The following is a 16,129-nucleotide window of genomic DNA, read 5'->3' as shown; positions in this document are numbered from 1 at the left end:
GCTTCCAAAATGTCCAGCTACCTAATGTGCGTCTGCCATGTAATGAAACCCCTCTCCAAGTCGGTGTAAAAAATTAAGTAGAATGCTGCGACATGTTATTATGATGTATAGTTTTTTTTTTTTTTATATATAGTTCCTGAATATGCAAATGTATGTTATCTAACAAGAAAGGACGATGATTAATTAATTGATAGAAGAAGCATGTGGGTGTAGGCCTCTATCGCATATCGTCAGCTCAATTATGTACTTGATTACAGCCTAGCATAACATAAACCTGATTAAGTAATTTATATATATATATATATATATATATATATATATATATATATATATATATATATAAAGGTAGAACAGAGAGGAGGTAGAATTAACAATTTAGAGCATGATTTCAGAGTGGCTCATAGAAAAAGCAAATGAAGAGAAAGGGATAGAGGGAGTTCAAATGATGAATGTGTCTCCTATTTGGGACAAGGTGTCCGTAACTTTCAGGTACTCCAGAAAACAAACTCTCATCCTTGCTCTCTCACTCTGTTCTGGGTCACATCGTCTCCTGGGGACGTGGAAGCAGGGCAACGCCACCCCTCCCTCCCCTTTTCTTCATATCCCTCACACACAGTCTCAATCTGTAATACACACTTTAATTACTGAGTTGAAGATACTTAATCACAGAATCGCATCTCTAAAATTCATTCTCTGTGGACTCAACCTGGCTGTCGTTGAAAATAAAACTTAAAAAACATTGATGGGTTCAGAAAAAAGTTACAGAGCTAATTATAAACTGTTGGTTTATCCTAAAGTACATCTACCTAAACCTAAGCTGCAACTGAAAGATCTGCATCATGAAATACATTTGAATGGAACAGAACTGAATTAAAATTAACCACATAGGGAACCATTATACATAACGCTGACTACCATACAGTTAATTGTTTTATTTCAGCAGTGGTCAACCCTATAGGTATTAGATGAATAACCACATTAGAGAAGCAAGTTTTCACACACAAAGGAGGATAAAATAGGAAGTTGAGGCACTAGTGAGGTTTGGAAACCAAAGTGAACACAATAGCACTACACTCAAGTAAAGTTTACTCAAATGATACAGTGACAATTAATCCTTCAGACAAACTACTTATACATTCCTCATAAATATACATTAAGCCCTCATATTGTAATTATAACATGGAAAGTGAACAGATTGTCAGTTTGGACAAAAGGTAAGTAAATTAAATGTTACATCATCATCAAGTGCAACGAGAATACCAGCTCAGTTGCTAAATACTAACTAACTATCAAGAAAATGCCACTAAATGAACATAATGGGCTCAAATTCACACCAGTTCCCATAATTAGAAATTGTCCTAATAAAATTTAGTGCACTGGGGTATTGCATAATATATATCACATTGTATAATGGTTAAGTTAAGCAACATCTCACTGGTTCTAAAATGTTTTTATCTAAATGACAGCTGGAAGTGCTACAGTGTGCCATTTAAAGTGTGTCCACAGCTCAACGAGGTCTTTTGGAAGAAGTATTGGCACAAAATAAATGTCTTAGTGTGAGCATTTTGTTCCCTTGGTATTCCAAAAATATGTCTTTTGCGTCACGTTAGCGTAGGGATGGTTGATTACACTCCCAGTCACACTGGGTAGTGATTTTTGAATGTGAAATGCATCGCTCTCGAATGATAAATAACAGATTTAATTGCTCATATGAGAAGACAAAAGCAGGACGGCAGATGCTACAGGACTGTAGCCTCTTCCATGGCATTGACCCATCTGGAATAGAGCACAATTTTCACATAATGCAATAGCAGAACATAATATATATTTGTGTTAATGTGTTATATATATAACATTTTAATGTTTTTTAAAAAAAAGTATTTAATGCTAAAAAAAAGGCTGTATTTATTTGAGAAAAAACAGTAAAAACAGTAATATTGTAAAATATTTTTACAAACTTTACATTTTATTATACTGATTTAGTACTGATATATACTGATTTGGTGCTCCAGAAACATTACTTATTATTATCAACAGTTGTGCTGCTTAATATTTATGAAATGGTGATACATTTTTTTTTCAGGTTGCTTTAATAAATAGCAAGTTCAAAAGAACAGCATGTATTTTAAATCTTATGTAACAACATTAACATTTTTACTGTCTGATCTATTTAATGAATCCTTGCTGAATGAAAGTAATAATTTCTTTCAAAACTATATAAGACTTACTAATCCCAATGCTATATGTACACATTATAAATTGCTGTATTGTGTGAATGTAATATGTATTTTTACCGCAGTGCAGTGTGACTGTCCTGGGCTCTGAAAGTGTAGAAGAGAGTGCTTTTGTGGTACAGCTGAAACATGCTGCTCTCCCCTTCAACCTCTGACCTCACAGAGAAACCCAAGAGAGGAAGGGTCTCGCATGCAACCCTCTCTATATAAAACAAAAGGACACATAGAGAGATTAGGAGCTGCATGTTGCAAGTTAATGTGTGCAAAAACGGGACTGTGTGCATTACCTCAGGCTGTGGGTATGCATAGAGAACTTTATCTTTCAGGAGGAACCACAGGCTTCTCCAACTTCTCTTGCTGTTCCTGCACCTGTGCAGGGTTCCACTCATCACCCCATCGGACACTGTCTCCTAGGCAACAACACATGATGTTTCACCCCAAAAATATAATGCAATGCTGAACATTTTAATGGTCTTAAAATAAGGCTATTTTAATAGCAACACTTAATAAAACTCATTTGTGTTATAATCAAACAATTCAGTGTGAGATCAGAGTAAATTGTGATCCACTGGACTGATATTTAGTCCAAAGATATTAAAGAGGTTACCTGATTGAAAGACAATTGGCCTTTGCGGCTTCTCCACAGACTCGATGGATGAATGTTTTGGAAGACAGAAGAAAGAGGTCGACTGGAGCTCTCTGTTATTGTGGCAACATCTCTCAAGCAAATGCACACACAATTATGATGAGAGTCACACATAACTATGTTTAATTAATCAAACTAATTTAATGAAAGATATTGTGGTTGTACCATGCTTACGCAGCTCAGTGTAACAATGATCACACACTTTGGCACGTCTGTTCTTCATATATTTCAGGGGGAATTTGTTCCTGCAACAATCTCTGCAGAAAATCTGTAAACAATATAAGATGAGAAAATCACAATAAATAGAGCTTATTAGTGGTTCTCAATGCAAAATGAAAATTTGCTGAGAAGTTATTAACCATCAGGTCATCCAAGACGTAGAGGAGTTTGTTTGTCATCTGAAGAGTTTTGGAGAATTTAGCATTACATTACTTGCTCAGCAATACATCCTCTGCAGTGAATGGGTGCCGTCAGAATGAGACTTGAAATAGCAGATAAAACATTACAATAATCCACAAGTAATCCCCACAACTCCAGTCCACCAATTAACGACTTGCTGTGTGCTTGCAATAAATAAATCCATTATTAGGAGGGTTTTTTTTTACTTCAAACTGTTAAGCCTCTATCCAGATTATTGCTTTCTCCAGTGAAAAAGTTGTCTCATCTGAATCAAGAGAGAAATATGCACAGATCAAGCACAAGTGCACAATACAAGTGCTTGGATTATGGATATTTTGTCCAGAAGTGATGGTTTGAAGGTAAAAACATCATAATGATGAACTTGTTTATTACAAACATGCTGCTATTATCAGCTGTTTGGGCTCTCATTCACTGGAGAGGATTCACTGATGAGCAAGTGATGTAATGCTAAATTTCTCTAAATCTGTTCCAATGAAGTGACAAACTCATCTACAGCTTGGATAGCCTGCAAACGATTCCTTTAAATGTATTTGTACCTTGCCGCATGCATGGCAGTGATGTCGTCTGTTTGTGAGGCTGAAATGTGAGTGACAGTTCATGCAAACTGTCACCTGGGAAACAGACAGCAAAGGAGGAGCGTTCTCGCCGAGACACATCTCTGGACCATCCACTAACTAAAACACAGGACACATATAATTTCAAAACAAAATGTCAACTCTTTCAGGTGTTGACATTTTAATCGCACTTTATTTAAAGCTTCCTCACCCCAAAACAGTCTACTGGGTCTCCTGATATGGGGCTGAGATTCACTAATGTCCGACTTAGTGTAGCAAACCAGCCGTCTCGTTCAGTGCAGGAGCTGCACACAGGAACACATGCGTCAGTCACACTGCATACACACCCTGTACACTACACATGTATGTGTGAACTTTTGAGTTTGTGTATGTCACTTGCTTGGCAGACAAAGTGATGCTTATATCTTTCACGTCTATCTTCAATGCACTCTGAGCGTTCTCTATTGGTGGCTTGCTGACCTGAAAGACAAAAAAAGTGGAAAGGATTTAATAATTTAAATTCACTCCCTGTATGGGGTTCATACATTTAAATGAGGCACTTAAGGTTCTACAAGAATGATGATGATGTTCATGTATTTATTTTGTCTATTTATATTTTTTGTTTACATTTTCATACATATAATAAATGCAAACTAGAATAAGATGAAGATCTGACATATTTTATTTCTTATTATTTTATTCCCTTTTGTATTATACATTTTTCTTTTCTTTTTTCTTTTAGTTCTGTTTTCTCATTTCATTTTCTTTTATGCATTTTAATTTCTTCTTCTGTTACATGTTAGTTTTTACTATTTATATGACATTTACAGTTTTCGATAAAGCACTTTGTAAAGACTTTTAAAAGGCTATATAAATAATGCTATACATAGATATATAATTTAATATTTTTTTAATTTAATATTTTCAGTTTTCATTTCATTTTAGTAATTTTGTTAAATGCTTGTCTGGTTTTTTTTTTTTTCAGTTTTATTTTAATTATTTTGGTACTTATTTTATTTTGGTTGTTTTTTAATAGTTTTAGTTTAAAATAACAGCACTGCTTATAATTAGTGTCTTGAGCACTAAATATGCATTAGTGTAAATTGCATTAGTGTTAGAAACGATGGTTTCCAAGAACTATTATACATGAATAAACACTAGAAGTGTCTGTGAATGTTGTCAGCTTTACCTCCATCCCTGCCAATGGTAATCTGTTGATGAGTCTGTATTTGCCATCTTGCTGAGGATATGTGTACAGCATTATGTCATTCATCTGAAAATGTAAAAAATAAAACAAAAAAAAGCATAACATTCACATCATACAAGCACAAATAACTACTTTGATATTTGCATATCACAACAGTTAATCTGAGTGGGTCACTGTAACAGATGTTCACCACAAGGGGACGCTAAGATGTTGCTTTGCTTTGTTTTGCATTATGAGGTTTTTACAGCAAGGCATGATGTCATAGTGATTAAGAACAAACTCAAATGTGCATTTAAGCTAAAATTTAACAAAGAGAATACTAATTTGCTAAGACACTTATTTCTCTGTGAAAGAGAATTTTTAGTCATCAGTTACTGCCAAATCATGTGCACATTATTCTGGGTTATCATAGGCAGTGAAGAATACATCTATGCAGCTAAACACAACCAAAATGCATCGCTCTAGACAGGATGTTGTGCAAACACTGGATTTAGAAGTGCTTTCCTACCATCAGATAATGACTGATAAGGCAGCATATTTTGTCTTCTGAAATGTTAATCAACGGTGCAAACAAAATGTCACAGACTGTCTCCTGCATCAAGCAATAAAATATGAGGGATATTCAAGTTCAGCACTCTGGGGGACACATGCCCGTCTCAGCACACAACTGTCCATCTGACTGAAAAGTCTACAGTAAACAGTATTTCTGACAGCCCATCTCACGTCCATCCTGTCACCCTCTGTTCTGTTATCTCAACACATTGCTTTGTCTCTGTTCCCACAGACTTATTCTGGGGTGAGAACAGCACAGCAATAACAATAGCACATGTAGACATAAACACACACAGAACAACATCCTGTCAGGAAACTCTAAAAACAAGTAAAATAGCTCACAAACACAAAGGACAGACACTAGAGACTATACAGAAAGAAAGCAACTGTGTCTCTTGTGTGCTCAACTTTGGCAACCTACTAAAAGTCATATATACTCTAACGTCTTTCTTCCAGAAAATCATGTATCTTTGATAATTAAGTTGCAAAACTGATGTAAATAAAATAAAATCACATACCAAGAAAAGGTGACGTGGCTGCTTGCACTTTCTGCTGACCTTCATCATAGTGCCCTCTTTCACAAACACCTAAAGCAAAGATAAAGATTAAGACAACCTGACTCATCATTAGAGCTTTAACCCCCCCCAAAATTCAGAATAATTCATAAAATTTGATTGGATGTAGGGTATGTGATCAGTGAGCCAATGAATTTTTCTCACTCTCCCAGGTTGTAAGAAATCTGTCAGACCCAGGACACTGTGTTCAATATGGACCAAACGCAGGAGATCCGCCTGAGAGAGAGAAAAATAACGCAAAAATGCCCTTACTTGACACAGCAATGTCATTTACACAAACTGCTTAGGTTCCACACACACAGACTATCTATAAGCACATTAGGCCAAAAAACACATACTTACTCCATTCTTAACTCGATCATTGACATGATGAGCAATATCTGAGACCACAACCAAAGCATCTGAGGGGAAAGAGAGAGACAGACTAATATTTTATACATGTACATTTTCAACATACATAAAAATACACAATAACATATAATAAATACTACATATATTATTGTACATAGAACTGAATGTATATTAAATAAATATTGAATATATTAAATATTTGCTTAAAAAATAGGCCATCTCAATAAAGTATTAAAAACTGCATAAATAATAATTACACAATAACAATTAATGAATAAAAATAAATAAAATAAAAATAAATGTATATTATGCCACACTGCAGAACTTAACAGAATTTCCTCCCTTACAAACAGATACTCTCTTACAGCAGCACCTCATAAATAAATGACCCTCATATATAAATGATGCAGAAAGGCTTGTTTAAAAAGATTATTGAAAGTCCATAATGGGGTCAACGGTCATTTGCCTTTTGTGAAACTATCTAGAAGATCAGAGATATGTTGTTGCTTAGCAAATCAACTATACACACACTGAGAGATAAAACCAAAGGATTCATTTGTAATTGCAAACATGTCAAGATAAGAATCAAACATCAGTTTCTTAAAACTGATGAAGCCTACATTAGGAAACAAAATGGCTCTCTCATTTACTGTAATCCAAGAGACACAGAAAAAAAACAAGAGAAGAAAAAGTTTACTGCTGATGCTGTTAAAATACTGTTGTCTGTGATTTACTTTGTGTATTTTCAAACTCTCTGGAGTCTGGTGAGAGGTTGTTCAGGTAGTCTGTTGGAAAAAACAACAACAAAAATAAAGCAATATTAAACAATACTACAGGTATTGGTATAAAAATTCCATGAAAAAATAAATATGCATTTAAAAAAAAATATTTCAATTGATAAGAATTAATAAGGATATAAAGTTATTAGTTAAAAAGTATTTAGTAGTCACCTGTTAGCAGCATACGGTATTGTAAGATGCGCACAATGACCTGCAGCAACTGCTTTTTCAGGGACCCTGCATCTGGTAGCTGAGATATAAATCACATGCTACAGTACATAGATATATATTTAAATACATGCCATCTGAGTAAATGAACACACAACTCAAACACATTTACACTCAAATCACACAGTACAGTCTGAACATGTACTTAATGACAGTGGCAGGTTGATGGATATGCCTAATAATAAGAAAAGATTTGGTTCAGTTATAGTTGTCAATCAATAAATGAAAACAAAATCACCATCATATATTCCTTACTGTGCTTTGTATGTGTTCCAGATAATTCAATTTTTCATCATAATGACTGATGTAAGAAGAGAAAATGGAAAACTCTGTCTTCTTTGCCAGGATGATTTCAGCAATACCTTCATTCTGATCCCTGATGAGTGGAGTGGAATGCAGAAAACAGATGAAATGATGACAGATGGACATTATTTGAGGATGATAAACAATTGAAGGTAGCATATGCACATGCATGTGTGTGGGTAAAAGTGTCTTACCATTCTTTTAAGCGAGTCTCCAGTAATGTGTGGATATTTTGGTGGAGAGTATAAATATCAGGTACCTCTGTCCACACTGTCATCAGCCTCTCATCCGCTTCAACTGACTATTGTGTGAAAGTGAGGGAAAAAAAGAAGAGTTCACCTTCATCGCTGACTTCACAAAACTCTTTTTCTACTAAAATCCACACACAATGTCAGTGAGAAATATGAATGATCCACCTCATAGAGAAGTTGTAAAGTCTTGACATGCCTTAAAATGAAGAAAAAGAAGCATGGTCATTATAATACAGCTATTTCTATTAAATCAAGACATTTTTTCAAACAAATCTGCACCCACTAAATGGTAATCATTTTATCTTCTTTATAAACTACAGATGTTGTTTTCTTGACTTACTGGGCCTCACTGTCCAGAAGCTCTTTGGCACTATAGAAAGCCCTGGAACAGTTGACATTCTGAAATGAAATGGCAACTGACTTACAATAAATGAAAACAAATCAATGCAAGAAAACATAGAAACACTCATAATAAGCTTACCAGTTTATCAGATGTCTTTGTCTTTTTCTCTTGTGTACAAGCCACACCCACAGACACACCCACTGTTCCATCTTGTCTCACATTAGGCGAACAGAAAGTGTAGAGGCTAAATAACAGAAACAGTAGAATCATGACACATTCACAAAAAAAATAAAATAAATAAAATAATCAGGAATGCAATACTTTCTGCTTTTAATGACTAACATACAGATTAAGAGGGTTTTTAAATAAAATATAAAAAAGAGATTGTTTGCCTGTTATTAGATCTAACCAAAAGATTTAACATGCATTTCATATGCCTGATATTTACCTAAGAATTGCCCCTCAAGCATTCAATATGTTAAAAAACACATTTGCTTGTGTGTGTCTAGTTTCTCTAAACTGAAACATACCAAAGAAGTAAAAACTTTTATTTTCCACAATGTTATTCGAATTAATTCTGAGCTTCATGTTAATAATATAAACATAATAAAACAATATATCAATTATATAAACAATTGTACCTATCTGTTTCTTGCTCAGATGGCTGACTTTTGCCCTGGAAGCCCGGCAGACTGCTCATGTCCACATAACCATCAGTATCACTGGTTGAACTCTGATTTCGCTGACTCTGAATGACTGGATTCAGGAGGCGAATCTGCACATTCTCATAGTGAGAAGCAGCATTTTGAACGTTCTCGTAATCTGAAGAGTCTGTATTGGGAGATGAGAAAGATCGAGGTTTGGAAAGGGGATGGGGCTCAAAGAGAGACCCTAGCTCCATAGAAATAGTGCTTGAAGCCAAATCATTATTAAGGGTGAAGTTTAGTCCCTGTTTTTGTCTATTCTTTTGAAAGACAAAGGAAGAAGGGGACATAGGTGGTGTGCAATCTGGAGTGCTCTGCAACTCCGGGCTGCCCATGTTATGCCTGATAAAATCCAAGCGTCTGCATGACCCTTGCGGACTTGACTCAGACGAGGACCTGGAGGAGATGGAGCGACTATCCATAATGCTTTTACGATCTGATTTCCTAAGGAATCGTAATGGCAGAAGGTATCGCTTGAACCCAAAATCAGGCTTCTTGCTAGAAGCAGAGACTTCGTTCGGGAGGGATGGAGAACTTTTTCTTATTGGTCGCTTTGTGATGGATGCCAGTTCAAAAGGGGGTGGTATATCAACTTGGGTGACTTTAGCTAAGTTTGAGGTGTCTTGTGAAAGACATCCTAATGAGCCTGTCAGTGCAGGTCTACTATCGCCGAGGAAATACTGATCTGTATAGAAGGAGCTTGGGTGTAGCAGAAGCCGCCTATTTCCTGTTGCAGGGCTACTCATTAGGTCAACTCTCTTACTGGGGGTTTCCACAGATATAGAGCGAGTCATCAGGTACTTCCTGTCCTGAAGGAAGTCTTTGGCTTGGATTTTTGGCTCTGTTTCTTCGTACACATGAACTACTGTGAGTTCTTTTCCCTCAGATCTACTCAAGGGGTCAAGCACTTCTTCTTCTTGTTCTTCCCCAATGCTCTCTTCTTCTTGGTATTGTTTTAAACTTTGGCCTTGGCTTTCAGATTGCTGTTGAATGAGTGAGAAAGCATTGATGGCATCAAGATTTAAGCTGGCAGGTATCGCTTCATCATGTTTAACCACATATTTGCTACAGTAGTTGTGATTTGTATCTGCTATTTCATCATCTGAGACCATTTCAGAGCCAGAAAATGGCTGAGAAGAAGAAGAATTTGAAAAAGAAGTCAGATCGGACTCAAGGAGAGTTTCACCTCCACTGTTTGATGAAGGACAGTCTGGAGAGTCAATAGCAGCTGAAGGATCCTGAGATGCACTGTCGTCTGATAAATAATGGTTTCCTTTTTCTTCCATTAGCTCTTTTTCTAACTGTATTTCATCATCCTCCTCCTCGATGGAAGTTGAAGACAAATCAGAGCCGTTTAATCCCTCCTCCAAAGTAAGAATCACAATATCTCCATTGACATTGTCCTCTGTTTCTGTTATTTGGAGAGGTTCTGTTTGTTCAAAAAGGTCACACTCGGAAAGTCCATCTTTGTCTGCTAATGCCTCACCTGCATCACAAATATCAGGGAACATCCCATCTATGTCTTCTTCAATTGAAAGCATTCTGCCTTTGACTATACAATTTGGGTAAAATGTGTCAATGAAAGTTTTATTGATGCAAATTTCATCATACAGGAATCTGTCTGTGTGTGCACTGCATCCATAAACTGCATTAGAAGCATTAGATGTTGATACACCATTTTTAGTCAGTCTCCATGCTATCTTCCCAATGTCCTCTACTGCAATCTGATCGGTCTCTATATTATCATCCACGTCTCTCTTACTGCATGAATCAGAGAGAAGGTCCATCGTCTCTTCCTCATCCTCTGACTTAAATGTTTCACCTTCTTCTAAACCCTCCACCAAATCTATATCAATTCCCTGTGCTAACTCATCCCCACATCCTAACTCATCTCCCTGTTCCACAATAACATCTGGTTCGGTCTCTTCTGCTTGCATCTGTTTTTTTGTATGTATTATTTTCTCTGTCTTCCTCTCTTGTGACCCCTCCTGTTCCAGAACAATTTTTCCATGCATTTCCGTCATAAGCTCTCTTGAGTTTGGAGGCCTTCGGCTTTTGTTAGTGTGAAACATATTGAAGTACATGTTTGAACTGAGATGATGCTGGAGATATTTTCTTGGTTTGGATGCAATTTTTGGTTTGGGTTCTTGAATATCACAGAATTATTCAGAAATAGGTGGTTGATATTGCCCCTTTAAGAGAGGCTCAGCCTGGAAGTGTCCTCTGGGGCCCAGGAAATGCTCCTGAAACACAATAAGAAAATATTAATATTTACAAAAATAGTTTTTGCGGAGAGTAGCATTGTGAACATTGTAGCAATTTGGGGCATCAAACAGTAGTTCCATTCTCACTATAAAAATTATTATTTCCTTAAAGATTGCTGGAAATGTAAATACTAGCCTATTTCTGTTTCCACATTTCAAAATTTTGTGTATTATTTGTTTGTGAAAGTTTTGCAATTTCTCAATGAAAACTGTTTTTCAGGGTGATTTATGTGTTAAGATTTTCTGTTTACAGTTGAATGAAACAGACTGCAGCTATGCACAAAATATAGAATATAAAATATATTATGTATATAATATAATATAAAAATAGAAATTTACAATAAAAATAAGACTTTAGACTAGATATCACATATGATACACGCACAATTCTATAAACATATTTGTAAGGTGTTTGAAAAGAGATTAACTTTCATCAACTTGACAGATTTAAACATTTTGCTTTATTTTCTAAGGTCACAGTAAACACTTTTTAACTGCATATTTGTACTTTTATGTACTTATACAGTACAGACCAAAAGTTTGGAAACATTACTATTTTTAATGTTTTTGAAAGAAGTTTCTTCTGCTCATCAAGCCTGCATTTATTTGATCAAAAAATACAGAAATTTTTTTTTAATATTGTGATATATTATTACAATTTAAAATAATTGTTTTTACATTTATTATACTTTAAATTATCATTTATTTCTGTGATCCAAAGCTGAATTTTTAGGATCATTATCACATCATCCTTTAGAAATCATTCTAATATGATGATTCATTATCAAAGTTGGAAACAGTTCTGCTGCTTAATATTTTTCAGAACATGTGATACTTTTTTAGGATACTTTGATCAATAAAAAGTAAAAAAAAAAAAAAAAAACAGAAGCTATGTTTTTAAAATATAAATATTTTGCAATAACAATATACACTACTGGTCAGTAATTTGGGGTCAGTAATTTTTTTTCTTTCTTTTTTTTAAACAAAATCAATACTTTTATTCAGCAAGGATGTGTTAAATTGATAAAAAGTGATAGTAAAGAAAATATATTATTAGAATATATATTATTAGAACATTTTTTTTTATTTTTGAATAAATGCAGTTCTTTTTAACCTTTTATTCATCAAATATATTAGACAGCAGAACTGTTTCCAACACTCATATTAAATCAGAATATTAGAATGATTTCTAAAAGATCATGTGATAGACTGGATGTTACATGTGACACTGAAGGCTGGAGTAATGATGCTGAAAATTCAGCTTTGCATCACAGGAATAAATTATTTTTTTTTAAGTATATTCAAATAGAAAACTATTATTTTAAGTTGTAATAATATTTCACAATATTACTGTTTTTTCTGTATTTTTGATCAAATAAATGCAGGCTTGATGAGCAGAAGAAACTTCTTTCAAAAACATTAAAAATAGTAATGTTTCCAAACTTTTGGTCTGTACTGTAAATATATGTACTTTTTGCCTATTAAACAAGTATTTTATAATTTTACTTTTGTCACAGACCTAAACTTTAAATGCTTAACTAAATCCATCATAAAAATTATGATCTACACAAAGTGAAATACACCATTTAAATAGGCAACTGTGTATATTGTATATTTACAATACATATTGTAGTTTTTACTACAGGATGTTTCAAACACAGCTTACTATGGTGGAAATTGTATTGTTAATGCCTTCAAAAAAATATTACGTATATGTTACGTCAACAGCCAGGGTAAAAAGTGCCTATATAGCTTAAGAAATAAGCTATTGTCATAAGAAAACTATTAATATGTTACGCTTAAAACTGCTGGCATTTTGGGTAAGCAAATAGGCACATTGCATAGTCCTACATGAGGCGCACATGAATCTTTACAAATATTTAAATATCTAATCAATGTAATCCGAGTAACGTTAGCTGTACATTACTTCATATAGCACAATACAATAACAAAGTGGAATTCTCGAGAAAAAACTAAACTGAATGCGCACTAAAATATCGAAAAGTGTAAAAACACTTCTAAAAACAAGTGTAAAAACAACTCTAAACTCATTAATATTTCACATACTTTCAGACATTTAAATTTCCCAGACACATATTTCTCTTTTCCAAAATAAAGTTACCATACTAGGTTTTCGTAACCACATTATCACGTTAAAAACTCACCTGCGCTCATCGTCGAACATCATCTGGTATCTGAGACACGGCAATGACACGTCAAATTCATTTGAGCACGATAAAATCGTAATCCAGCGAGAATATACACGAGATTATAACATGAGATTATAGATCAACTACTGCATTCTCCTACTTCATCTTGCGATATAACTGCAGTACAGGAGAACAGGCGCTCATCACGAGCGCGCGCAACCACACACACACACTTTTTGCCTTGACTTCCTGAGGAAAGGGCGTCAGGACAAAAAGCAAAAAAAGGAGTTTTTTAATCAAGGCAAAATTTATTTTCTTTCTTTATAATATATATATATATATATATATATATTTTTCTTTATTTATATATATACATATATATATATATATATATAAGTTCACACACATTATATATGTATATATATATATATATATATATATATATATATATATATATATATATATATATATAAAGAAGAAGAAAGAAAGAAAGAAAGAAAATAAATTCAGTAGACCCATGTATAAATTTGGCCATGTAGCTAACACATAGATTTGACAGATTTTTCCTAGCCTGTACCTCACACAATATATAATAAATATAATACATATTTAAAATAAATGTTAAAAATAGAAACTGGACTTTGGTCAAAGCTATTTGAGGGAGTATGGCCTTCAGATGTTTGCTTTACAGGAAATAGCTCTCTTATCCTGCATAACCTTCCTCAGCAACAGACATCCTAAGAGCAGAATATTCTACATTCTAATATTTCATTTTCTATGAACTTGTCCCTAGTGACAATTAAAAAAAAAAGTCATACTAAGCATAACTAATCCATAATGCACCGAAACACACACACACACACACACACACACACACACACACACACACACACACACACACACAAAAGAGTATTAATCTGAATTTGACATTCAGATTAGATCACTGAAGTGAATGCAGAAAAAAGCATTGGGACTACAGAATATCTTTTAATGTCAAGATCACGGGTTAAAACCATAGTTCAGATGTCAGTGTCTGTTTGCAAATGCAATAAATGGCCAAGTAAAGCAAAACTACTATAGCACTGACCAAAGGTAGCATCATGTTTGTTGATGTTAACTTCAACTGCAACTTGTGAAGTGACCAATGAGTTGATTCAGGAGTAAAATCTGCAACTGTTATTTTTACATTTATGATTAATAGTAGGAAGCCATTTCTATAGGCTTAAATAAGGCCATGACCTTTTCCCAACAGCTCTACAGAAATATGCTTCCTTCCTCAAATGTCTTTAGCCTGAGTTTAGTCTGGGTTAGTATGAACATTCAGTTCTCTGGGAGAAAAGTACAATGAAAGAGGTAAACAACCTACTTCAAAAATAAGACTTAAACCTAACTTTAAATGTATACTTATTTTATTGGATGTAATGTTATTTGCTATAGATCGTAAACAGGTGGCCATCTCATTTCTAAAATGACTGATTTTTTTAGTAATATCCTGGGTACTGAGTGCAGAAATGCATGTGTATTTAGATGGGGATATTATGATGTCCTTCTGTATTAGACTGTTTATCTGTTTGCATCTTTATTGCAGCATGAATGGGATTCAGAGAAATGTTTTCCAGATTTTAGCAAATCACTATGTCACAAACTTGTGATGAATTAGAATAAAAAAGAAAGTAGACAATACACTGGATCACATCGTACATAGTGTCTCCGTTGTGTAAAATTTCTCATTTTTATGCCTTTCATTTCTTCTAAAATATAATATTCAGATCTCCAGGATGCTACTTTTGGATAAGCAATGGCTACTGAACAAAGGTGGAAAATATTAATCTTATCATCCTCTCCTCTCACTACCTACATAAACATTAATATTTTCTTATCCCTGATTCATATTCACCGCACTTGGGCTCAGCACCCTGAAAGTGTTGTAGTTAGTCATAAGGAATGTGTAATTCTGGTTCCTTCATTCACAGTCCAAAAAAAATGAAAGAAAGAAAACTAGGCAGGGAGGAGATTTATCTCACTGGCACACAGAGGATCTGCAGTGTCTGACTCACCCAGGTTTGTAGTCATCAGGCTAAAGTAAGCAGTCAGTAAACCTGCTGTAGACAAATGTTAAGTACAGACAAATACACATACACACAAAGACACACTAAGTGGAGACAAACACACTGACACAAAATCACTGTTCATCGTTTGAACAAAGAAGGGAAAAAACACCATGAACACTCCACCCTTTCCAGTTCAAGCAGGAAATGCTGAGCATGATAAAGTAGGTTGAATATTTATCAAGGATTCTGTTATCTTAGCTTTAGTCCTTTTGATCACAGTTTTCACTGCAAATGTGAATGTGTTTACCAGTCAATGATGATGTGTTGAAGCAGGATATCATATGAATATTATATTTTACTAATGCATCAGCTAAGATATTTTGTTTGATGAAATGGTGGATTGTTGATGTCGTATAGTATGCTTAGTAGTAAAAAGTGTTGTGGTTGATAAAAGGTATGAAAGTCGTCGTCAGAATACTCTATCTGCCATCAAACGTGCAATCTGGGTTATATGAAG

At 34.5% G+C, this 16,129-nt stretch overlaps 1 protein-coding gene across 2 annotated transcripts; it reads right to left on the bottom strand.

Annotated features, from left to right (window-relative positions):
* Nucleotides 1-912: 912 nt before the first annotated feature.
* On the bottom strand, nucleotides 913-15,899 carry LOC109091428 (FYVE, RhoGEF and PH domain-containing protein 5). 2 transcript variants are annotated; one of them, XM_042726229.1, is made up of 21 exons: nucleotides 15,619-15,899; nucleotides 9,085-11,390; nucleotides 8,582-8,687; nucleotides 8,441-8,499; nucleotides 8,266-8,296; nucleotides 8,044-8,150; nucleotides 7,802-7,922; nucleotides 7,490-7,568; nucleotides 7,274-7,324; nucleotides 6,531-6,589; nucleotides 6,333-6,404; nucleotides 6,132-6,200; nucleotides 5,044-5,127; nucleotides 4,255-4,334; nucleotides 4,066-4,159; nucleotides 3,837-3,974; nucleotides 3,046-3,148; nucleotides 2,842-2,951; nucleotides 2,522-2,644; nucleotides 2,295-2,437; nucleotides 913-1,776 (listed from the first exon to the last, which is right to left on the bottom strand). In XM_042726229.1, exons 2-21 carry the CDS (start codon nucleotides 11,229-11,231, stop codon nucleotides 1,740-1,742), a joined length of 3,813 nt encoding a protein of 1,270 aa, XP_042582163.1. In that variant the 5' UTR covers nucleotides 11,232-11,390; nucleotides 15,619-15,899; the 3' UTR covers nucleotides 913-1,739. The 2 variants fall into 2 exon arrangements, with proteins under 2 accessions (XP_042582163.1, XP_042582162.1); XM_042726228.1 differs by lacking the exon at nucleotides 15,619-15,899 and adding an exon at nucleotides 13,577-13,788.
* Nucleotides 15,900-16,129: the final 230 nt, after the last annotated feature.

Source organism: Cyprinus carpio, chromosome B6, assembly GCF_018340385.1.
Source record: "Cyprinus carpio isolate SPL01 chromosome B6, ASM1834038v1, whole genome shotgun sequence".
NCBI lineage: Eukaryota > Metazoa > Chordata > Actinopteri > Cypriniformes > Cyprinidae > Cyprinus > Cyprinus carpio.
This window is presented reverse-complemented; position numbering and strand designations above follow the sequence as displayed.

Excerpts from the sequence above, each read along its gene's own strand:
- LOC109091428 (XM_042726229.1), bottom strand. The coding sequence starts at position 11,231 with ATGTACTTCAATATGTTTCACACTAACAAAAGCCGAAGGCCTCCAAAC. Across the intron at positions 2,645-2,841 it reads GCCAATTGTCTTTCAATCAG|GAGACAGTGTCCGATGGGGT; the intron begins GTAACCTCTTTA and ends GTTGTTGCCTAG. Across the intron at positions 1,777-2,294 it reads GACAGTCACACTGCACTGCG|ATGGGTCAATGCCATGGAAG; the intron begins GTAAAAATACAT and ends GCTCTATTCCAG.